The 25,253-nt window shown below is 44.1% G+C and overlaps 1 protein-coding gene across 2 annotated transcripts in view; it reads left to right on the forward strand.

Annotated features, from left to right (window-relative positions):
- Positions 1-258: 258 nt before the first annotated feature.
- LOC124152700 (leucine-rich repeat-containing protein 71-like) overlaps positions 259-25,253 on the forward strand; it is a 32,730-nt gene continuing 7,735 nt past the window's right edge. The window contains exons 1-13 of one of the 2 annotated variants that reach the window (XM_048395238.1): positions 259-412; positions 4,164-4,246; positions 7,766-7,978; positions 9,403-9,528; positions 12,669-12,744; positions 13,387-13,461; positions 14,635-14,703; positions 15,505-15,664; positions 16,245-16,328; positions 17,573-17,662; positions 19,172-19,384; positions 23,628-23,733; positions 24,188-24,223. In XM_048395238.1, the coding sequence (XP_048251195.1) occupies positions 303-412; positions 4,164-4,246; positions 7,766-7,978; positions 9,403-9,528; positions 12,669-12,744; positions 13,387-13,461; positions 14,635-14,703; positions 15,505-15,664; positions 16,245-16,328; positions 17,573-17,662; positions 19,172-19,384; positions 23,628-23,733; positions 24,188-24,223 (1,441 nt within the window). In that variant the 5' untranslated portion in view covers positions 259-302. The remainder of the gene's footprint in view (positions 413-4,163; positions 4,247-7,765; positions 7,979-9,402; positions 9,529-12,668; positions 12,745-13,386; positions 13,462-14,634; positions 14,704-15,504; positions 15,665-16,244; positions 16,329-17,572; positions 17,663-19,171; positions 19,385-23,627; positions 23,734-24,187; positions 24,224-25,253) is intronic. The other variant, XM_048395239.1, reaches the window with a different exon arrangement.

A 25,253-nucleotide genomic window follows, 5' to 3' on the forward strand; every position in this document is an offset into this window, starting at 1 on the left:
CGTTTGGCGAAATCATAGCACACTGGTATTGCAAGTAAAATAAACGACAACAAACTAATTACGTATTAACCAAATGTAGTTTGGTGCTGAGGTATTTTCACGTTCTGAAGCCCACATGATACTTGACCTACACCCAACATGTCTATAAACACACACTGTTACGTACATGCAACTGAAATCGGCAGTTCACCTTTAACGGGTCTGTCCGTTACGAGGCCGACTAACCAACAATACACTCTTTAGAACTTCAGTGGTGACTTGCATACACAGCCGCCAGTCGACGTAGTTGCTTCGCTGTAGGCATGGAGGGACGACTTAACGTGCCTGACAACACGTCGGAAGGGGGACTGGCAAGTCCGTCGCCGGTCCCCAAGAAGTCCAGAAAGAAGCTGGGAAGAGATGATCCATACAGGTAAATGTTTCCTCTGTGTTCCCAGTGGATCCGGCGGGACACGCAGTCTCACCGTAACCACTCGAGTCTTGAACATGTGTTTCTTCCGTGATGTCACAACAGGAATGTTGATTATACTCTCACGTGATCCTACAGCAGGTATCCTGTCCATACTCTCACGTGAACCTACAGCAGGTATCCTGTCTATACTCTCACGTGAACCTACAGCAGGTATTCTGTCTAAACCCCACGTGATCCTACAGCAGGTATCCTGTCCATACTTTGACGTGATCCTACAGCAGGTACCCTGTCTATACTCTCACGTGATCCTCCAGCGGGTATCCTGTCTATACTCTCACGTGATCCTACAGCAGGTATCCTGTCTATACTCTCACGTGATCCTCCAGCGGGTATCCTGTCCATACTTTGACGTGATCCTACAGCAGGTATCCTGTCTATACTCTCACGTGATCCTACAGCAGGTATCCTGTCTATGCTCTCACGTGATCCTACAGCAGGTATCCTGTCCATACTCTCGCGTGATCCTACATCAGGTATCCTGTCCATACTACCACGTGATCCTACAGCAGGTGTCCTGTCTATACTCTCACGTGATCCTACAGCAGGTGTCCTGTCCATACTCTCGCGCGATCCTACAGCAGGTATCCTGTCCATACTCTCGCGTGATCCTACAGCAGGTATCCTGTCCATACTCTCACGTGATCCTACCACAGGTATCCTGTCTATACTCTCACGTGATCCTATAGCAGGTATCCTGTCAATACTCTCGCGTGATCCTACAGCAGATATCCTGTCCATACTCTCACGTCACTACATCAGGTGCTCTTCACGAGATTGCAAGTGTTCTGTCTGTACTCTCACGTGATTTTACTGTATGTCTTCTTATTATAATCCCAGTTGATCCTACAGCAGGTGTTTTGTCTGTAATCTCACGTGATCCTACAGAAGGTGTTTTGTCTGTAATCTCACGTGATCCTACAGAAGGTGTTTTGTCTGTAATCTCACGTGATCCGACAGCAGGTGTTTTGTCTGTAATCTCACGTGATCCTACAGCAGGTGTTTTGTCTGTAATCTCAGTTTATCCGACAGTAGATGTTTTGTCAGTAATCTCACGTGATCCTACAGTTGATGTTTTGTCCGTAATCTCACGTGATCCGACAGCAGGTGTTTTGTTTGTCATCTCACGTGATCCTACAGCAGGTGTTTTGTCATTAATCTCACATGATCCTAGATCAGGTGTTTTGTCTGTAATCTCACATGATCCTACAGCAGGTGTTTTGTTTATAATCTCACGGGATCCTACAGTAAATATTTTGTCAGTAATCTCACGTGATCCTACAGAAGGTGTTTTGTCTTTAATCTCACGTGATCCTACAGAAGGTGTTTTGTCTGTAATCTCACGTGATCCTACAGAAGGTGTTTTGTCTGTTATCTCACGGGATCCTACAGAAGGTGTTTTGTCTGTAATCTCACGTGATCCTACAGCAGGTGTTTTGTCTGTAATCTCACGTGATCCTACAGCAGGTGTTTTGTCAGTAATCTCACGGGATCCTACAGTAAATGTTTTGTCAGTAATCTCACGTGATCCTACAGGAAGTGTTTTGTCAGTAATCTCAAGTGATCATACAGAAGGTGTTTTGTCTGTAATCTCACGTGATCCTACAGCAGGTGTTTTGTCTGTAATCTCAGTTGATCCTACAATAGATGCTCTATACTAATATCACGTAGCCGTTTCAATAAGGTGTTTATTTTCCCGCGATCCGATAGATTTCGTTAATCCTGTTCCTTTTGATCTAGGTAAAAAAGATCCGCAATTCGCAGTATTTTGTTCTTTAGGAGTGCCAGAATCTTAGGATCTTGTGTTCGAATCCAAGTTTTGCCCTGAATTTATTTCTAGGTTTGTCACTACCATAGCTGGAGGTTTCGTCGAGGTGGTGAACGTCTAAGACGGGCTCTCCTTCAAACTGACACGCCGTTAATAACTCGAATACTGTTAGCGTTAACCCAAAGCGTCCACATACTCACTCTTATAAGTATACTGAAACGTGTTCAAACCGGACGGCCCAGATCGCAATGAAACCGTCCGGATTAATAAATGTCCGGCTGAACGAATTATACCTGTTGCGTTAAGTTGCTGTGCATCTGTGTTGATGATGCCAACAGTATCGTTATGGAGAGGAGGTTCTGGAATAACGTTGCCCGGAGTAACGAGATCTAAATGCAAGCTCACGTCACAAATTCTTAACTGAGCTTAACGTTGTGAATGGTACCTGTATGTGTTCAATAAGTTCCAAACAATGTTTATTCGTTTGTTCCACCCTGTGACAATCCATGCAGGAGAAATCCCAAAACGTACCAGGTCGTAAAGAACCTGATGTAGAGTGAGTGAGTGAGTATGGTTTTACGCCGCTTTTAGCAGTATTCCAGCAATATCACGGCGGGGGACACCAGAAATGGGCTTCACACATTTTACCATGTCGGGAATCGAACTCGGGTCTTCGGCGGGGCGTGCGAACGCTTTAACCACTAGGCTACCCGACCGCCCCCCCTGATGTAGAACTGGTTACAGTGACCAAAGGTTTGTTGATAATGTGGGATTGTACATCGTGCTGATAATGGTCAGTTTATGTGGCACAATTGTGTAGTGAGTGAGTGAGTGAGTGAGTTGGATTTAACACCGCTTTTAACAGTATTCCAGTTATATCACGGCGTGTCAGCATAATGTGGGAGGAACGCCCGAAGCGATGCAGGTCTCAGACGTTTACCACTTCGGTGAAACCCACGAGCACGGGTATGGTGCTGACAAACCTAGAAACATAATCTGGGCGAACCGGGATTCGAACCCACAATCACAGGTTTCTGGCGTGCCAAAGGGACGCAACTCTGCACAACGAATCGCGGCGCCTTAGACGACTGGGCCACCCGTGCCCCCAACAATTGTGTAAGTCGCCGTAGTATTGTTAGAGTGAGTAAGGTGGGTTTAACGCCGCTATGAACAATATTCCAGTTATCACGACGTGTCAGCTTAATGTGACACGAAAGCCCGAGGTGATGCTTGCGAACGTTTACCACTTCGGTGAAACCCACGAGGACTGGTGTGGTTCTGACAAACTTAGAAACATGATCGTTTCGTTCCCGCAGCATAGTTCGAATATTGGCGACTAAAGCGTTACAAAATTACGTTGCTTCATCTTACAACAATGAAACGTTTGTGGTTTAAACATATTTTTATTCATTGGAATGAGTTGGGATTGGTGAACAAGCTTTACAGCTTATGTTAACACCGCCCCCATACAACAAATATTACATATTGAAATGAAGGATGTGACGTCATCGATATAGACATTATTTAAATAATATGTCTGTACATATTACATCAAATACAAATACAAAGTGAACATAAATAGAAAGTTACAGCTTGTGTGTGTCTAACAAGTCGTTTGTAAGAAAAGTAATAGTCAATCATGAGGTTATTGTCCGGTTAATTTAATTATTAATTTGTTTGAAACGTTTGGGAATGTAGATGGTGAATTCAACATGGTTAATATATACATGTTTGTCGCAGGCATCGAGGCGAGGGAACTTTAAGACTGAGTGAATGTGGTTTTACGCCGCTATGTGACATATTCCAGCAATGTTGTAAATGGGTACACTTGTCGAAGAAATGGGCCTCGGCCTAGTGTTTTCAGCGTTCACACGTCAGGATAAAATGACCTTTGACTTGACTACAATGGTGACTCCCATGTTGCAGTGCCAGCAGGATGAGGGGGAGGCGGAAGGACAGGAGCGCCTCCACAGCTGGGCAGGACGTGCTGGAGGGGGATGCAGACAAAGGTCAGAGTTCTGTCTCTGTGTGTGTGTGTGTGTGTGTGTGTGTGTGTGTGTGTGTGAGTGTGTGTGTGTGTGTGTGTGTGTGTGTGTGTGTGTGTGTGTGTGTGTGTGTGTGTGTGTGTGTGTGTGTGTGTGTGTGTGTGTGTGTGTGTGTGTGTGTGTGTGTGTGCCAGCAGGGTGAAGGGGAGGCGGAAGGGCAGGAGCGCCTCCACAGCTGGGCAGGACGTGCTGGAGGGGGATGCAGACAAAGGTCAGAGATCTGTGTGTGTGTGTGTGTGTGTGTGTGTGTGTGTGTGTGTGTGTGTGTGTGTGTGTGTGTGTCTGTGTTTGTGTGTGTGTGTGTGTGTCTGTCTGTGTGTGTGTGTGTGTCTGTGAATGTGTCTGTCTGTGTTTGTTAGTCTGTGAATGTGTGTGTCTGTGAATGTGTGTGTCTGTTTCTATGTGTGTCTGTTTCTGTGTGTATATCTGTGAATGTGTGTGTCTGTGAATGTGTGTATCTGTTTCTGTGTGTATCTGTGAATGTGTGTGTCTGTGAATGTGTATGCATTTGTGTTTGTATGTGTATCTGTGAATGTGTGTTTGTGTGTGTATATGTAAATGTGTATGCATCTGTGTTTGTATGTGTATCTGTGCATGAGTGTGTGTTTGTATTTATGTGTGTGCCTGTGAACGTGCGTGTGTTTGTTTGTTTGCCTGTGCATATGTTTGTCTGTGTTTATGTGTGTGTATGTGTGTCTGTCGTTGAATGTGTGTGTGTCTGTGTTTGTGTGTGTGTGACTCTGTAAGTGCTTTTGTTTGTATGTGTTTGTATCTGTGAATGTGTGTGTCTGTTTCTGTGTGTGTCCGTCAATGTGTGTGTGTGTTTGTGTGCCTGTGAATGTGTGTGTTTTCTGTGAATGTGTGTGTGTTTGTGTGTGTGTGTGTCTGTGAATGTGTCTGTGTGTGTTTGTGTGTGTGTTTGTATGCGTGTGCCTGTGAATGTGTGTCTGTGTTTGTATGCGTGTGTCTGTGAATGTGTGTGTGTGTGTGTGTTTGTATGCGTGTGCCTGTGAATGTGTGTGTGTGTGTGTGATTGTATGTGTGTGTCTGTGTTTGTATGCGTGTGTGTGTATGAGTTTGTGTTTGTATGCGTGTGTCTGTGAATGTGTGTGTGTGTGTGTGTCTGTGTTTGTATGCGTGTGTCTGTGAATGTGTGTGTGTGTGTGTGTTTGTATGCGTGTGCCTGTGAATGTGTGTGTGTGTGTGTGATTGTATGTGTGTGTCTGTGTTTGTATGCGTGTGTGTGTATGAGTTTGTGTTTGTATGCGTGTGCCTGTGAATGTGTGTGTGTGTGATTGTATGTGTATGTCTGTGTTTGTATGCGTGTGTGTGTATGAGTTTGTGTTTGTATGCGTGTGTCTGTGAATGTGTGTGTGTGTGTGTGTGTGTGTGTTTGTATGCGTGTGCCTGTGAATGTGTGTGTGTGTGTGTGATTGTATGTGTGTGTCTGTGTTTGTATGCGTGTGTGTGTATGAGTTTGTGTTTGTATGCGTGTGTCTGTGAATGTGTGTGTGTGTGTGTGTGTGTTTGTATGCGTGTGCCTGTGAATGTGTGTGTGTGTGTGTGATTGTATGTGTGTGTCTGTGTTTGTATGCGTGTGTGTGTATGAGTTTGTGTTTGTATGCGTGTGCCTGTGAATGTGTGTGTGTGTGTGTGATTGTATGTGTGTGTGTGTGTTTGTATGCGTGTGCCTGTGAATGTGTGTGTGTGTGTGTGATTGTATGCGTGTGTCTGTGAATGTATGTGTGTGTGTGTGTGTGTGTGTGTTTGTATGCGTGTGCCTGTGAATGTGTGTGTGTGTGTGTGTGTGTGATTGTATGCGTGTGTCTGTGAATGTGTGTCTGTGTTTGTATGCGTGTGTCTGTGAATGTGTGTGTGTGTGTGTGTGTGTGTGTGTGTTTGTATGCGTGTGCCTGTGAATGTGTGTGTGTGTGTGATTGTATGTGTGTGTCTGTGTTTGTATGCGTGTGTGTGTATGAGTTTGTGTTTGTATGCGTGTGCCTGTGAATGTGTGTGTGTGTGTTTGTATGCGTGTGCCTGTGAATGTGTGTGTGTGTGTGATTGTATGTGTGTATCTGTGTTTGTATGCGTGTGTGTGTATGTGTGTGTGTTTGTATGCGTGTGTCTGTGAATGTGTGTGTGTGTGTGTGTGTGTGTTTGTATGCGTGTGCCTGTGAATGTGTGTGTGTGTGTGTGATTGTATGCGTGTGACTGTGTTTGTATGCGTGTGTGTGTATGTGTCTGTGTTTGTATGCGTGTGTCTGTGAATGTGTGTGTGTGTGTGTGTGTTTGTATGCGTGTGTGTGTATGTGTGTGTGTTTGTATGCGTGTGTCTGTGAATGTGTGTGTGTGTGTGTGTGTGTGTGTTTGTATGCGTGTGCCTGTGAATGTGTGTGTGTGTGTGTGTGTGTCTGTGTTTGTATGCGTGTGTGTGTATGTGTGTGTGTTTGTATGCGTGTGTCTGTGAATGTGTGTGTGTGTGTGTGTGTGTGTTTGTATGCGTGTGCCTGTGAATGTGTGTATGTGTGTGTGTTTGTATGCGTGTGTCTGTGAATGTGTGGACATCAAGCTGACATACCGTGATACATCTGGAATACTGTTCCAAGCGACGTTAATCCCAACTCACTCACTCACTCACTTGCAAACAGCTGGCCATTACTGTTTACACTGGAATATTGGAATGTTATTCAGGGCGGTAGGGTAGCGGAGTGGCAGACCGTGATAACCCGGGTTTTATTCCCAACATTGCATATAATGTGAAGTCCAGTTCCGTGACCCCCTAATATAGCTGCCATTGCAATTCGATGTGGCCTGAACGTGACCATAAGATACCGACCTGAGTGTGCTTGAGTTATACCAGGGCGCATCAGTTAATTGCTGGAGGATCGCTCAGCGTCACACAAGTTCTGGTCACTAGACATTGAAGGACATCCAGTGTCGGACTGATCAACGGGTGACCGCGGATAGGTGACCAAGGCGTTGAAATAAATACCCTGTGTGAATCTCAACCATTGACTCTGCAAGAGTAATCATTGCTTTTATCACACTTGGCGGGACTGCCAATTTATTGACCCTAGTACCATTTAAGATGTGTTTTGTTTGGTCGTGTGTTTGTTGTTTAACGCCTCACTCGGCAATATTCCAGCTATACGACGGCTGTCTGTAACGGAAAAAAGCCTAGACCAGACAATCCAATGATTCACATCATGAGCTTCGATCTACGCAATTGAGATGACATGCATCATCCAAGTCAGCTAGCGTGACCACCCGATCCCGTTAGTTACAGCTTAAGACAAGCATAGCCGCCTTTTCGGCAAGCATAGGTTGCTGAAGACTTATTCTACCCCGGATCTTCCCTAGTGAACGTGTGAATTTAATGTTCATATGAGCAGCATACGTATGCATGGGTTGCTGAATCCTAACCCGGATCATCACGGGGTACCTTTAAGAACGGTATCTGCACGGTATGTTCCACGTTGGCAGGTCCATACAGCTGTTCCGGGTTCTTCCAGTCGGACTTCGCGGAGTTGTGCCAGAGAGAAGACGTCGTGTATGTTCCACAAATCCTCCCCAGAGCGAGGCGTCCGGTGTCCCCGGGCCACACCCCCGACGGCAAGCCAGAGAGAGGCAAATACAACAGCAAACAGCAGGCACCCCCGGAAATACCAGCAGAGCCTTTGGTCGACGAGGATGGCGGTAAGCTCATTGGTGTAGGGCATTTGCCATTGAGGCAATAAATGTTGAGGTGAGGTGAGCTGAAATTGGGTTTAACGTCGCGTCCAAGATTATTGCACTTATATAGCGACATGCATGCACGTGTGTGTGTGTGTGTGTGTGTGTGTGTGTGTGTGTGTGTGTGTGTGTGTGTGTGTGTGTGTGTGTGTGTGTGTGTGTGTGTGGCTGCTTGTACTAGTCCGGACTGATGCCGATTTATAGTGCTAGCCCACTGAGATACCATGCCGCAGTTTAACATTAATACCCCACTCAGACACAGTATACTGACTCCGAGCCGACCAGTCCTTGTTTAAGCCCCTTAATGCCGAGCGCCAGACAGGGTAACAACAAGTACCATCTTTTAATATGACGCGGCTTTGGATCGAACCCCGGACCTACCACTCTCCGGACGGACGCTCTACCATTAGACCACGGAGGCGGTCTAATCTTAAATGAAGTGTAGTAATTTGCTTTCAAGAACTGGACAAGGAACCATGCCCTTTTTGGATGTACATATCTTTTAAGGTCCGTGTCAAACGAGCGAAGAAATCCTGTGGCATGTCTCTATGTAGCTGTAACCAAATATATCCATATCCACATTCGTATAACATGTTTTTAGTCATGCCTGCAACCAACGATTGTGGGTTCGAATCCCAGATTCGACCTGAATTATGTTTCTTGGTATGTCAGCACTAATGTCAGTGCTCGTACGGTTCTAACTAAATTCACTACTGAATGGGCGATGTACTTAAAAACATCTTGGAGCAATGTATTTTTTGTGGCAGACTATTTGTTCTGTTTCCACTCTCTGGAACAGATTTTTTTCAAGCTTGTCCTGGAACAGTTTCGTTACTTCGATACAATCGTCCCCGGCCCTCAACAAATATGTCGGTCCCTTACATGACCTGGGCCCACAGATGATCGTAACTCCCATACTTTAACATAGTGAGTGAGTGAGTGAGTGAGTATGGTTTAACGCCGCTTTTAGCAATATTCCAGCAATATCACGGCGGGGGACACCATAAATGGGCTTCACACATTGTACCCATGTCAGGAATCGAACCCGGGTCTTCGGCGTGACGAGTGAACGCTTTAACCACTAGGCTACCCGACCGCACCTACTTTAACATAGGCATACGGTAGTCTTAGCACTAAGATCGCTTTGTGCAAGTGGGCCCTGGTCACTGGGACTTTCCTTTGTCAGTGGAGGGTTATGAAAGGGAAAGATAACTCTGAATTCACACAATCTTGACAGGACGAAAATCAAAATCTATATTTTTACCTGACATAAATATTATTGATCGCTCGAGGAAAGATGTGTTCATGCGACCTGATGTGAATGACCAGAATGCATATATTCACAAATGTTGAGATAATGAGTGTGTTTCCTGATTGCCTGCTACCAGAGCCAGTCGAGCCTCCTCCCAAGACATACACCACGAAGGACAAGTTTGAGTACTTCAAACCATCCATACAGGTGGAGATGGACAACCCTGACAAGTTGGACACTGTCACCGAAGTATACATCCGTGGTGGGTATAGCTAGACACTGTTAGAGAAGTGTACATCCGTGGTGGGTATAGCTAGACACTGTCAGGGAAGTGTACATCCATGGTGGGTATAGCTAGACACTGTTAGAGAAGTGTACATCTGTGGTGGGTATAGCTAGACACTGTCACCGAAGTATACATCCGTGGTGGGTATAGCTAGACACTGTTAGAGAAGTGTACATCCGTGGTGGGTATAGCTAGACACTGTCAGGGAAGTGTACATCCGTGGTGGGTATAGCTAGACACTATCAGAGAAGTATACATCCATGGTGGGTATAGCTAGACACTGTTAGAGAAGTATACATCCGTGGTGGGTATAGCTAGACACTATCAGAGAAGTATACATCCGTGGTGGGTATAGCTAGACACTTTAAGAGAAGTATACATCCGTGGTGGGTATAGCTAGACACTGTTAGAGAAGTATACATCCGTGGTAGGTATAGCTAGACACTGTCAGAGAAGTATACATCCGTGGTGGGTATAGCTAGACACTGTCACCGAAGTGTACATCCATGGTGGGTATAGCTAGACACTTAAAGAGAAGTATACATCCATGGTGGGTATAGCTAGACACTGTTAGAGAAGTGTACATCCGTGGTGGGTATAGCTAGACACTGTCAGAGAAGTGTACATCCGTGGTGGGTATAGCTAGACACTGTCAGAGAAGTATACATCCGTGGTGGGTATAGCTAGACACTGTTAGAGACGTATACATCTGTGGTGGGTATAGCTAGACACTGTCAGGGAAGTGTACATCCGTGGTGGGTATAGCTAGACACTGTCAGAGAAGTATACATCCGTGGTGGGTATAGCTAGACACTCTCAGGGAAGTGTACATCCGTGGTGGGTATAGCTAGACACTGTCAGGGAAGTGTACATCCGTGGTGGGTATAGCTAGACACTATCAGAGAAGTATACATCCATGGTGGGTATAGCTAGACACTGTTAGAGAAGTATACATCCGTGGTGGGTATAGCTAGACACTATCAGAGAAGTATACATCCGTGGTGGGTATAGCTAGACACTGTTAGAGAAGTATACATCCGTGGTGGGTATAGCTAGACACTGTCACCGAGGTGTACATCTGTGGTGGGTATAGCTAGACGCTGTTAGAGAAGTATACATACGTGTTGGGTATAGCTAGAAACTGTTAGAGAAGTGTACATCCGTGGTGGGTATAGCTAGACACTGTCAAGGAAGTATACATCTGTGGTGGGTATAGCTAGACACTGTTAGAGAAGTATACATCTGTGGTGGGTATAGCTAGACACTGTCACCGAGGTGTACATCTGTGGTGGGTATAGCTAGACACTGTCAGAGAAGTATATATCCGTGGTGGGTATAGCTAGACACTGTCAGGGAAGTATATATCCGTGGTGGGTATAGCTAGACACTGTCAGAGAAGTATACATCCGTGGTGGGTATAGCTAGACACTGTTAGAGAAGTGTACATCCGTGTTGGGTATAGCTAGACACTTTAAGAGAAGTATACATCCATGGTGGGTATAGCTAGACACTGTTAGAGAAGTATACATCCGTGGTAGGTGTAGCTAGACACTGTCAGAGAAGTATACATCCGTGGCGGGTATAGCTAGACAATGTCAGGGAAGTGTATATCCGTGGTGGGTATAGCTAGACACTGTCAGGGAAGTATACATCCGTGGTGGGTATAGCTAGACACTGTCACCGAGGTGTACATCTGTGGTGGGTATAGCTAGACGCTGTTAGAGAAGTATACATACGTGTTGGGTATAGCTAGAAACTGTTAGAGAAGTGTACATCCGTGGTGGGTATAGCTAGACACTGTCAAGGAAGTATACATCTGTGGTGGGTATAGCTAGACACTGTTAGAGAAGTATACATCTGTGGTGGGTATAGCTAGACACTGTCACCGAGGTGTACATCTGTGGTGGGTATAGCTAGACACTGTCAGGGAAGTGTACATCCGTGGTGGGTATAGCTAGACACTGTCAGGGAAGTGTACATCCGTGGTGGGTATAGCTAGACACTGTCAGGGAAGTATACATCCGTGGTGGGTATAGCTAGACACTGTTAGAGAAGTGTACATCCGTGGTGGGTATAGCTAGACACTGTTAGAGAAGTATACATCCGTGGTGGGTATAGCTAGACACTGTCAGAGAAGTATACATCCGTGGTGGGTATAGCTAGACACTGTCAGGGAAGTATACATCCGTGGTGGCTATAGCTAGACACTGTTAGAGAAGTGTACATCCGTGGTGGGTATAGCTAGACACTGTCACTGAAGTGTACATCCGTGGTGGGTATAGCTAGACACTGTCAGGGAAGTATATATCCGTGGTGGGTATAGCTAGACACTGTCAGAGAAGTATACATCCGTGGTGGGTATAGCTAGACACTGTCAGGGAAGGATATATCCGTGGTGGGTATAGCTAGACACTGTCAGAGAAGTATACATCCGTGGTGGGTATAGCTAGACACTGTTAGAGAAGTGTACATCTGTGGTGGGTATAGCTAGACACTGTCAGGGAAGTATATATCCGTAGTGGGTATAGCTAGACACTGTTAGAGAAGTATACATCCGTGGTGGGTATAGCTAGACACTGTTACCGAAGTGTACATCCGTGGTGGGTATAGCTAGACACTGTTAGAGAAATATACATCCGTGGTGGGTATAGCTAGACACTGTCAGGGAAGTGTATATCCGTGGTGGGTATAGCTAGACACTGTCAGGGAAGTGTACACCCGTGTTGGATATAGCTTGACACTGTCAGAGAAGTACAAAATCCGTGGTGGGTATAGCTGGACACTGTCAGAGAAGTATACATCCGTGGTGGGTATAGCTAGACACTGTCAGAGAAGTATACATACGTGTCGGGTATATATGGACACTGTCATGTAAAATTATTCATCAGGAATATGTGAGTGATGAGGATACACGAAGACACTGTCACCAACATATACATCATTCTAGTGTAGTCTATCACACAGTCCATTACGAATGGGAACCTTTGACACGCAAATTAATCTTAAGCTTGTCGGTATCATTTGAAAGCAAATGTTGCTCGTGATGGAGGATCAAAGTAGAAGTATTCTTGCCCCGTCTATCAAAGGGGGATAACTGACTGAGTTCACTGTTCCAGGGTGGAGGGTGGATGAATGCATGATGAACATCTTCAAGCAGTGCTGGCCGGCCGTGGACCGTCTCCACACCATCAAGTAAGTCAGGCCTACATTTGAAAAAAATGTAAGTGTGTTTTATATACGTGTATGTGTGAATGTGAGTGTGAGCCTCAAATGTGTGAGTGCATGTGTGTGCGTGAGTGTGTGTGTGTATGTGTGAGTTTTTATTCAAATGACAGATGTATTTTAATGCACAGGTGTATTCAACGTACAGGTGTATTCAAAGTTCATGTGTATTCAGAGTACAGGTGTATTTCAATGTACACGTGCATTCAGTGTACAGGTGTATTCAATGTACAGGTGTATTTTGATTACACAGGGATTATCTGTAGGATGTGATCCCATCTGGATCTGCCACAGCGTTTGCTGATACACACAAACTGAGCAATATGTGAACTCAAATAATTGATTTGTCAAGCAAAGTTAACTACTTCACCATCTGTGTTTTATATATATTATGAATGTCTTCACCACAGTATGCAGTGGAATGAAACATAATCAAACATATCTACGTTTATGGAAAGCATCAGAATGGTTGTCATCGCTATGCAGAATTGCCTCCCTTGGGAGTTCCGGGATCCATTGATTTCAAATCACTGTTCAAAGGAATGCATGACACAAACGTACATTTAGACACTGCATTCTCTTCTTACATTCCTCGACCACTTTCCTCCCCAGCTTATGGCAGGTCGGACTGACGGGACAGACTGTTGCCATCTTGGCGTCCATTGTGTCTGAATGCGAAACCCTCAAGTAAGTTATAATATCACATTTTGACAATAATGTTTCACTGATAGGGTGGCGTAATTGCAAGGGAAAACGGTGATTCACCACTAACTATATAACATCGTTTTAAAATCGTGTTTAGGGGCGGTCGGGTAGCCTAGTGGTTAAAGCGTTCGCTCGTCACGCCAAAGACCCGGGTTTGATTCCCGACATGGGTACAATGTGTGAAGCCTATTTCTGGTGTTCCCCGCCGTGATATTGCTGGAATATTGCTAAAAGCGGCGTAAAACCATACTCACTCACTCTTGGCCAATATACGTAATTACTGCAACGTCACCCTGTTCCAGCTTCCCCTCCCACTCCCCGTATAACTGAGTACTAGAACTGCACGTTCCGTGTGCCACTCTCAACCAATCAAGTTTATTCCATAATTCAGGCCATATTGTCCACAGTACAGTTGTAAGATAAATAACATTTTAGTTCACATGTCCAGAGTGTTACATCTCTGTCGAACTCATTTTAAATAATTTACACAAATATAAAACAACCAACCGTACTTCATGAATATCACAGGATTTAAATAAATTTGCAAACGTGATATTACCTTTATAATATTTCTGTAATGAGGTAAAAAATGTATTAATCAAGTGAATATATTTCTCATATACAAAAAAGACATGGTATTCATTCTCTACTGAATGAAGGTCACATTCTTCACATGTAGATTCTGTATAAGATACATGTATACTTAACAATGACCTTTTACGAATAATGTTGACTCGAAAGTTGTGAAGAGATATTCGAAATTTACATATAGCTCTTATTAACCGTTTGTCTCTGAGTACTGTTATAAATAATTCGGGTTGCAGAAGAGATTTTATATTTGCATAATGTACTAAAAAAGTATCTAGACTCAGGTACCATGATTTGAAATATATATATCTTTAGCGTCTTCTAAATGCATATAAAATCTTATTCTTATCACCAACATCTTGGAATAACCACACATACGCAAAACCGCTATTAAATAACATTTGTCTCACATACGATGCCAAATTGACTTTTCTATTCTCATCAAATACTTTAAGCATAACATAACTTTGGAAGATACTTGCGTTCATTCGCAATAGCTTAACCCAGTACTTAATTACCCTTTGTTGCGTATTTATAAACATTCTATGACGTTTGACGCTATTCCAGGGACCTGATCCTGGACGGTAATAGCGTACAAGAGGAGAATTGGTATCAGCTGATCGGAGATGATAGCAGGTGGGTATCTCCTAGGTCTCGGTACAATGAATTGAATAACCATGCTTTGCAAACCATTGTGACGTCATCGGTTACCATGACGTCACAATCAAATGACTCTTGTACCTCTCTGCCACTGAAGCTGACAAATACTTACGCTTAAGACACTGGTTATTACTATTTACAACTGTAAAGGTTGGAAGAATGATTTTGGGTGAAAAATAGAATCTCACCCTCGTGTAATTTTATGGCAAACTTATCAAAAATCGTTGATAAAAAATTGAAACTCCTTAGCAATATATCCTATATATCAAAAGACCCTCGGATGAGATTCTCTCATTATTAGATTGACTATCATCATTTGTAGAGCTACTACAACTACTACTACGACTACTACTACCACAACTACTACAACTACTACTAGTTCTACTACAACTACCACTATCACTACTACTTCAACTACTACTACCACTACAACAACAACTACTACTACTACTACTACTACTACAACTACTACTACCACTACTACTACAACTACTACTACCACTACAACAACTACTACTACTACTACTACTACCACTACTACTACAACTACTACAACTTCTATTACCACTACAACTACTACTACAACTACGACTACCAGTACTACTACTACTACCACTACAACTACCACTACTACTACAACTACTACAACTACTACTACTACTACTACTACTTCTACTACTACTACTACAACTACCACTACTACTACAACCAACACTACTACTACTACTACTACTACTACTACTACTACAAGTTAGTGCCCTTATTTCCTCCCCCCAGCGTCCAGACCCTGTCCCTCCAGCACTGCTCCATCACAGACACGGGGATGGAGGGAATCAGCAGAGCTCTGGGTACAGCCAAGCGGTTCAACACCAAGCTCTTGTCTCTGAACCTCACCGGAAACAGCATCACAGATGTCGGCGCGGAGCATCTAGCACGGGTAATCTCAGTGATGTCAATAACCTGCAAAAATCTAAATTGTAACATTATGTTTGTGCCACACATCATCACTCTCCTATGTATGCACCACCGATGTAACTGGAACTACATTTATTATGGAGAAATATTGGCGTTTTTGGCCAAGGATCCTGTTTCCAATGACTTTGCTGAAGCATGACAATTTTTCGTGCAGCCAACCATTTTCGATTTTCAATGTCAAGGTAACCCGTTTTACTTTTAAAAGTTGCTTGGTTGAATTTGTCATGTCAGAAAACATATTAGTAGACCTTAAAATCATGATATCGGACAATGTTAACTGTGTTAGTGAATTTCACCGACTGCCAAAAGTGCGTTGACCTTTCAACGTTTTTGGCCATAGCTCCCCCATTTAAAGTCAGAAGTATAACAAACTATATATTTCTAGGTTCCTTATGACGAGTAATTTGATATGCATATCGACACAATTTTGAATTTGACCCCTGTTTGACCTTTGTTGACCCTTCCCCAAAATGCCCGGGATTTTCAAATTTAGCTGTGTGACGTAGATGGTAATTGTGTGACGTAAATCTTTATGATTTCAGGGACTGAGGATGAATAGAAGGCTGATGTCACTGTCACTGGCCAACAATCGGATTGGGGATATGGGCGTCAAGAAGATTGCAGAGGTTGGATAATAAGACATCATAAGATTCAAATCTCAAAATAATGCAGCTAAGAGAAGCATACGATTATAACTGAATGCAGCTTCGAGTAAAATACGGTACAACTTACTGCCGCGGATATTGACAGCATTCTTGGTTATATTACATCGTTTGTTTGTTTGTTTATTGTTTAACGCCGCACTCAGCAATATTCCAGCTAAATGACGGCGGTCTGTAAATAATCGAGTCTTGACCAGACAATCCAGTGATTGACATCATGAGCATCGATCCACGCAATTGGGATCGATGATATGCATCAACCAAGTCAGCGAGCCTGACCACCCGATCCCGTTGGTCGCCTCTTACGACAAGCAAAGTCGCCTTTTACGGCAAGCATGGGTTACTGAAGACCTATTCTATCCCGGACCTTCACGGGTCAAACACATAAGTATATTACATGTACTACAGACTACCACTTGGCCCAAGAAATAAAGTTATCGTATTTAAACATTTATCCAAAATGTAATCCAAATGGGGTCCAGAACAATGATTTATGTCCAAAGCTGAGGCAACCTAGACCTGCCAAATGATTCCAGACTTTTTTTCTGGGGTCTGACAGACTACGCCAATGCTAGTTCTGGAAATATTATTAGTCCTGGATAAATCGCAAAGAACAATGAAGAACGAAGCGTGTTTGTTTTCACGTTAAATCATTATTCTATCATGACGTAATTTCTGGAGATTCGAACATGCGCTCGCCACTAAATGACGTCGTTTACTGGACGACGTTATTTTTAGAGAGGAGTGTCTAGTGAGTTGTTCCCCATAGATGTTGCTGGGCAACGCAGATAAACGCGATGGTCGAACGGTCGCATCCGAAAGCGGGAGGTATGACAATAGTTACTAGGATAAAAGGTACAGATAATCTGCATGAGGATTGTGAGAATATGCGGGAAATAGCCACCTGCAATAAATGGACTGGTCCGACATTTCCGAATTCGGGCTCTATTGAGCCATCATCATTTAAGTGCGGGTAAATATTTTTAAAGCTTTATCATCAACCTTTAAGAGTGAATGTTGATATCTCATATAAAACATAAACGACTCGTGGTTTATCGTACAATAAAACGCTGCAGGGCGAATAAAGCAATTGGGCCTGCGCCCCTCATGGTGTATTCTCCCTGCAGTGTTTTGTTCTACGGTAAACAACCCTCACCCGTCGTGTATTCCTAAAATCAACGACTCTGATGAATGCAGGACTGTTGCAGGCTCTGTCTCGGTTTCCTCTGACTCACGACGAGGTGGTGGAGCGGCGGCGGCTCATCTCCGAGAAAGAGGCGGCGGAGAGAAACAAACCCGTAAGGAACAACGAAACACAACACAGAAACACAGTGTTTCCCAGGACATCCAGCGTTTTCACTGATCGATGTTTTTTTGTAAAACCTTATAACAATTTATTTCCAAATTCAAAAATGGTATGCCACTGAGACAACAACACATATAGGTGAGGTGAGGTGAAATTGGATTTAACGTCGCGTCCAAGATTATTGCACTTATATAGCGACCAGTCCTTGTTTGAACCCCTTAATGCCGAGCGCCAGACAGGGTAACAACAAGTACCATCTTTGGTATGACGCGGCCGGGGATCGAACCCCGGACTTTCCGCTCTTCGGGCGGACGCTCTACCACTAGACCACCGAGGCGATCCAAACACATATAGAATGACAGGCAAAAGAAACCGTGCTTCTCAGTTGATTTCATCATGTTTTATTTTCAATTGTAAATATCTTAAGTTTGCGATATTATATTTAAACAAGCACCCAAAGAATACTTCAACATTGTTTTATTTAAAAAAAATATAATTTGATTTAAATTTTTTAAAACATATATACAATTGCCATCATACACAACTGCTGATGGGTACCTAAGACAGTTATCTTTGAAAATAAATAAAATAGCTGTATTTGATGCAAATTTACATATAAACATGGAATGGGTCAAAATTTATTTCTTTCTCCAGTCTTATTACACCAATATATTTTAACACAAAATTACCCAGTCACAGATTACGCTTACAAACCGTTGCAGGAATGATTGATGGTTAAATAGACATAATCAAATTTAACAGCACGTCTTTCAATTTTAAATTACATAACAAATACTCGGTATACTTTATTTTTTCCCTCAGTTTAGTGTAACTGCAAAGAATCTATTAAATAATGTATGTACGGTTACTCGGAGGTGGGAATAAACAAACATGGCCAAACGCTGATATTTGAAATATGAAAAGTAGTTTTTAAAAACCGAAATCTCCAGAAAGCGAAATTGGTTTGTTTTCAGCCAATACACATCACATAATCAAACAGGACACAAAAAATTCTTAATATGAAAAAAAATATCCATATCATATCAAAGTTTTGTGTTCGTGCTTATACAAATGAGAAATAAGAACATGATCCTAGATACGATCTGTTTGGGTGTACTGCCGTCAGAAGACCGCCTCCGTGGTCTAGTGGTAGAGCGTCCGCCCGGAGAGCGGAAGGTCCGGGGTTCGATGCCCGGTCGCGTCATATCAAAAGACGTTAAGTACATCAAGGGCATCAAGGGGCTAAAACAAGGACTGGTCGGCTCGGAGTCAGCATACTGTGTCTGAGTGGGGTATTCATGTTAAACTGTGGCATGGTATCTCAGTGAGCTAGCACTAAAAATCGGCATCAGCCCGGACTAGTACAAGCAGCTACACACACACGTGCATGCACGTCGCTACATAAGTGCAATAATCTTGGACGCGACGTTAACCCAATTGCACCTCACCTCACTGCATTCAGACATGGTTCATCTCCACTTCCTGTTTGTTATCTCCACAGTCAACCAACAGTCGCCGAGGGGACAGATCCGGAACTGCCCGCAGCAACTCCCAGTCGGAAAGAGATAAATCCAAGCGAGACAACTCTCAATCGGACAAGGACAAATCAAAGCGAGATAACTCTCAATCGGACAAGGACAAAACTAAGAAAGACAACTCTCAGTCGGAGAAAGACAAATCCAAGCGAGACAAAACTCCATCTAAAAGGTCCAAGGTAAGTTAAACGATGTTGAGTTATCACTGCATATTGTCTGTCTGTTATACAGTAAATACGTTTATAACGAACATGCTTATAACGAACTGACGGATATAACGAACATATTTTTGGTCCCAGCCTTTTGCTGTATATATGCTTATAACGAACTAAAATCAGTGGTTCCTTTGAGATCGTTATACCGTAGTTTACTGTTCATCGAATGAGCGGGCACGCTTTGACATAACGTACTACTGTTCAAGCAGCGTTAAACTCACCACTCACAAATGGATCATGGTCTGCTGATGGCGTTTCTCTAGAATCTCCGGATGTATCGAAGTATATAATCGACTGTAGTTATGGGATTCAGAACAACAGATGATGTCCTGAGTGGTATTTCTAAACACCACCTATGGGTCCATGATCACATAGTGTCTTTATCCACATGCTGGAGCAACCGTCTTGTTGAGAACCCACGTGGGGGCACGGGTGGCCCAGTCGTCTAAGGCGTCACTGTGCACAGTTGCGTCCCTTGGGCATGCCAGAAACCTATGATTGTGGGTTCGAATCCCGGTTCGCCCAAAAATGTTTCTAGGTTTGTCAGCACCATACCCGTGCTCGTGGCTTTCACCGAAGTGGTAAACGTCTGAGACCTGCATCACTTCAGGCTTTCCTCACACATTAAGCTGACATGCCGTGATGTAACTTGAATACTGTTAAAAGCGGCGTTAAACACAACTCACTCACTTACTCTAAAGTCACGTGCATCCCCATCCGTACTGCCGAATGATGCATTATCGTATACAGGTTAAAGCTGATTGTTTGTGTGAGTTCATGATGTTTACGTCACAACCAGCAATGTACCAGCTGAAAATAGCCGACCACTGGTTGAGAGTAGGAATATTCCTAATCTACCCTGCATCTAACCCTTTCTCAGCTGTCGGCCGATGATGTTTGGCAATATTCCAGCTATATGACAGCGGGCTGTAAATAATCAAGTGTGGACAAGACAATCCAGTGATTAACATCATGAGCATCAACCAAGTCATCGAGCCTGACCACCCGATCCCGTTCGTCGTCTCTTACGACAAGCATAGGCCCCATCTACCCGAGGCAAGAGCGTCCACTAGCCTTTTTATTTTTCAAAGTCATGTTTCCACCCTTGCCACATCAAGCCCGATTTCCTGTGCTAAATATCATTGGACCATCGCACATATCAAGAGTCCAATCAGAGAACGTTTCACAAAATCAACATCCACGACTGGTACACCTTCGTATGAAAGTGATTTACCACTGCCTGTCTTTGTTGACACGAATGTGCCTTTTTCCTCTTTTAACCTTCCTGTACGATGCCCAAGTTTTTGTGTCAGGGATGAAATCGCGAATTTTATTCGTTATCTGATCGACCAGGTCGTGGCCTATGGTAGTCGCCATCTTTGTGAAGCTTTTCGGGATGAGAACAGCGATCTGATTGGATATCAGGGGCCACAACTTCATTACAAGGGGCACAACTCGTGATCTACGCGAGGTGGCGCCAGGGTCGTGCCAGGAAAAGTGGCCTTGGTGGCAAGGGTAGAAACTAGGCTTTGATATTGGCTAGTGGACACGCTTGCCTCGGGAAGATGTAGAAACTAGGCTTTGATATTGGCGAGTGGACATGCTTGCCTCGGGAAGATGTAGAAACTAGGCTTTGATATTGGCTAGTGGACACGCTTGCCTCGGGAAGATGTAGAAACTAGGCTTTGATATTGGCTAGTGGACATGCTTGCCTCGGGAAGATGTAGAAACTAGGCTTTGATATAGGCTAGTGGACATGCTTGCCTCGGGAAGATGTAGAAACTAGGCTTTGATATTGGCCAGTGGACACGCTTGTCTCGGGAAGATGTAGAAACTAGGCTTTGATATTGGCTGGTGGACACGCTTGCCTCGGGAAGATGTAGAAACTAGGCTTTGATATTGGCCAGTGGACACGCTTGTCTCGGGAAGATGTAGAAACTAGGCTTTGATATTGGCTGGTGGACACGCTTGCCTCGGCAAGATGTAGAAACTAGGCTTTGATATTGGCTAGTGGACACGCTTGCCTCGGGAAGATGTAGAAACTAGGCTTTGATATTGGCCAGTGGACACGCTTGTCTCGGGAAGATGTAGAAACTAGGCTTTGATATTGGCTGGTGGACACGCTTGCCTCGGGAAGATGTAGAAACTAGGCTTTGATATTGGCTAGTGGACACGCTTGCCTCGGGAAGATGTAGAAACTAGGCTTTGATATTGGCCAGTGGCCACGCTTGCCTCGGGAAGATGTAGAAGCTAGGCTTTGATATAGACTAGTGGACACGCTTGCCTCGGGAAGATGTAGAAACTAGGCTTTGATATAGACTAGTGGACACGCTTGCCTCGGGAAGATGTAGAAACTAGGCTTTGATATTGGCTAATGGACACGCTTGCCTCGGGAAGATGTAGAGACTAGGCTTTGATACTGGCCAGTGGACACGCTTGCCTCGGGAAGATGTAGAAACTAGGCTTTGATATAGACTAGTGGACACGCTTGCCTCGGGAAGATGTAGAAACTAGGCTTTGATATTGGCTAGTGGACACGCTTGCCTCGGGAAGATGTAGAAACTAGGCTTTGATATTGGCTAGTGGACATGCTTGCCTCGGGAAGATGTAGAAACTAGGCTTTGATATTGGCTAGTGGACACGCTTGCCTCGGGAAGATGTAGAAACTAGGCTTTGATATTGGCTAGTGGACACGCTTGCCTCGGGAAGATGTAGAAACTAGGCTTTGATATTGGCTAGTGGACATGCTTGCCTCGGGAAGATGTAGAAACTAGGCTTTGATATTGGCTAGTGGACACGCTTGCCTCGGGAAGATGTAGAAACTAGGCTTTGATATTGGCTAGTGGACACGCTTGCCTCGGGAAGATGTAGAAACTAGGCTTTGATATTGGCTAGTGGACACGCTTGCCTCGGGAAGATGTAGAAACTAGGCTTTGATATTGGCTAGTGGACACGCTTGCCTCGGGAAGATGTAGAAACTAGGCTTTGATATTGGCTAGTGGACACGCTTGCCTCGGGAAGATGTAGAAACTAGGCTTTGATATTGGCTAGTGGACATGCTTGCCTCGGGAAGATGTAGAAACTAGGCTTTGATATTGGCTAGTGGACACGCTTGCCTCGGGAAGATGTAGAAACTAGGCTTTGATATTGGCTAATGGACACGCTTGCCTCGGGAAGATGTAGAAACTAGGCTTTGATATAGACTAGTGGACACGCTTGCCTCGGGAAGATGTAGAAACTAGGCTTTGATATTGGCTGGTGGACACGCTTGCCTCGGGAAGATGTAGAGACTAGGCTTTGATATTGGCCAGTGGACACGCTTGCCTCGGGAAGATGTAGAAACTAGGCTTTGATATAGACTAGTGGACACGCTTGCCTCGGGAAGATGTAGAAACTAGGCTTTGATATTGGCTAATGGACACGCTTGCCTCGGGAAGATGTAGAGACTAGGCTTTGATATTGGCGAGTGGCCACGCTTGCCTCGGGAAGATGTAGAAACTAGGCTTTGATATTGGCCAGTGGACACGCTTGCCTCGGGAAGATGTAGAAGCTAGGCTTTGATATTGGCGAGTGGACACGCTTGCCTCGGGAAGATGTAGAAACTAGGCTTTGATATTGGCGAGTGGACACGCTTGTCTCGGGAAGATGTAGAAACTAGGCATTGATATTGGCGAGTGGACACGCTTGCCTCGGGAAGATGTAGAAACTAGGCATTGATATAGGCTAGGAGACATGCTTGCCTCGGGAAGATGTAGAAACTAGGCTTTGATATTGGCTAGTGGACACGCTTGTCTCGGGAAGATGTAGAAACTAGGCATTGATATAGGCTAGGAGACATGCTTGCCTCGGGAAGATGTAGAAACTAGGCTTTGATATTGGCTAGTGGACACGCTTGTCTCGGGAAGATGTAGAAACTAGGCATTGATATAGGCTAGGAGACATGCTTGCCTCGGGAAGATGTAGAAACTAGGATTTGATATAGGCTAGTGGACACGCTTGCCTCGGGAAGATGTAGAAACTAGGCTTTGATATAGGCTAGTGGACACGCTTGTCTTGGGAAGATGTAGAAACTCGGCTTTGATATAGGCTAGTGGACACGCTTGCCTCGGGAAGATGTAGAAACTAGGCTTTGATATTGGCGAGTGGACACGCTTGCCTCGGGAAGATGCCTATCACTGGGTACAATATTTACAAATTTCTTATTCAGGAACCAAAGGTCAGGGAGGAAGAGAAAAGAGTCCCCCAGCGGAAGGAGAAGGTGCAGGAGAAGGAGAAGGTGCAGGAGAAGGAGAAGGAACCTCCCCAGAAGAAAGGTACACGTGTTCCAATGATCTTTGCCTAGTCTATTGGACTAACTGATACGTGTGGTGTGGCATTAGAAAAGTACGTGGAGAGGATATTCTGTAGAACAAGCCTCAAGGTCGAGGGCAGCTGATATTATGAATCTTCTTTTTTCAAGATGTTGAATATTTCACATGAAGAAAAACGAAACCATTTTTTGACATTTGATATTTTTCGTTGAGTTTCATATGCTGCATAAACCCTCAATAGCTAACCTAGAAACTAAACAATATTAATGTTAATAATAATAATTATTTTTAATAAATATTAATAATATTAATCGTAAGGTGTATTTGTACGTAATACATACTTACCTGTGTGCAGGTTTTGCCAGAAATAGGAACACTTATCATGGTAGCACCGGCAGATATTGGATATCTTTCGACGATAGCCACTTCTAATTCACATCATGCTGTTTGTATTTAGGATTGTTTAAGTCGTTGATTAAAGGACTGATGAAACGTGAGTTAATATGACATATTTTTGTTTTCTTCACTGGCTTAGTAGTAAATCAGTTAATAGTGTGTAAGATACATGGGGCATCATCAACTGTGTCACAGGCACTGGTTGATGTCGTGGCATCCTCATCGTTCATTATGATGAACCTTCTTGCATGAGCCAAAGTATATTGGGGCGGTCGGGTAGCCTAGTGGTTAAAGTGTGCGCTCGTCACGCCGAAGACCCGGGTTCGATTCCCGACATGGGTACAATGTGTGAAGCCCATTTCTGGTGTCCCCCGCCGTGATATTGCTGGGAAATTGCTAAAAGCGGCGTAAAACCATACTCACTCACTCACAGTATATTGGTTTAGCGAATCCTGATTTTGTTTCCACAAACACATTTGCAAGACTTTTTGTTTTGTTTTGTCTGTTTATTGTTTAACGCGGCACTCACAAATATTCCGGCTTTTTGACGGCGGTCTGTAAATAATTGAGTCCGACAATCCAGTGATTGACATTATGCGCATCAATCAAGTCAGCGAGCCTGACCACCCGATCCCGTTTGTCGCGTTTTACGACAAGCAAGGGTTGCTGAAGAACCTTTCTACCCCGGATCTTCACGGATCTCCATGGATCTTCACGGATCTTCACGGATCTCCACGGGTCTTCACGGGTCTTCACGGGTCTTCGCAAGACTGTTTTTCTGGGTTACATAGATTGAGTTTAATCGCAGCTACATTTAGTGTTTTTATCTATGAATACATTTAATAGATGAATGTATTGAAATACGTTGGAACTTAGCTGCATGAAACCCAACTCATCCAATGACTAAACCCGTTGAGATCCGGGGTAGAATAGGTCTTCAGCAACCCCTGCTTACCGTAAAAGGCGACTCTGCTTGTCGTAAGAGGCGACTAACGGGATCGGGTGGTCAGGTTCGCTGACTTCGTTGATGGTTGATGCATGTCATCGTATCCCAATGGCGTGGATTGGTGCTCATGATGTCAATCACTGACTTGTCTGGTCCAGACTCGATTATTTTGCAGACCGCC

Source organism: Haliotis rufescens, unplaced genomic scaffold, assembly GCF_023055435.1.
Source record: "Haliotis rufescens isolate VD_foot unplaced genomic scaffold, xgHalRufe1.0.p SCAF_14, whole genome shotgun sequence".
In the NCBI taxonomy this organism is placed as follows: Eukaryota; Metazoa; Mollusca; class Gastropoda; order Lepetellida; family Haliotidae; genus Haliotis; species Haliotis rufescens.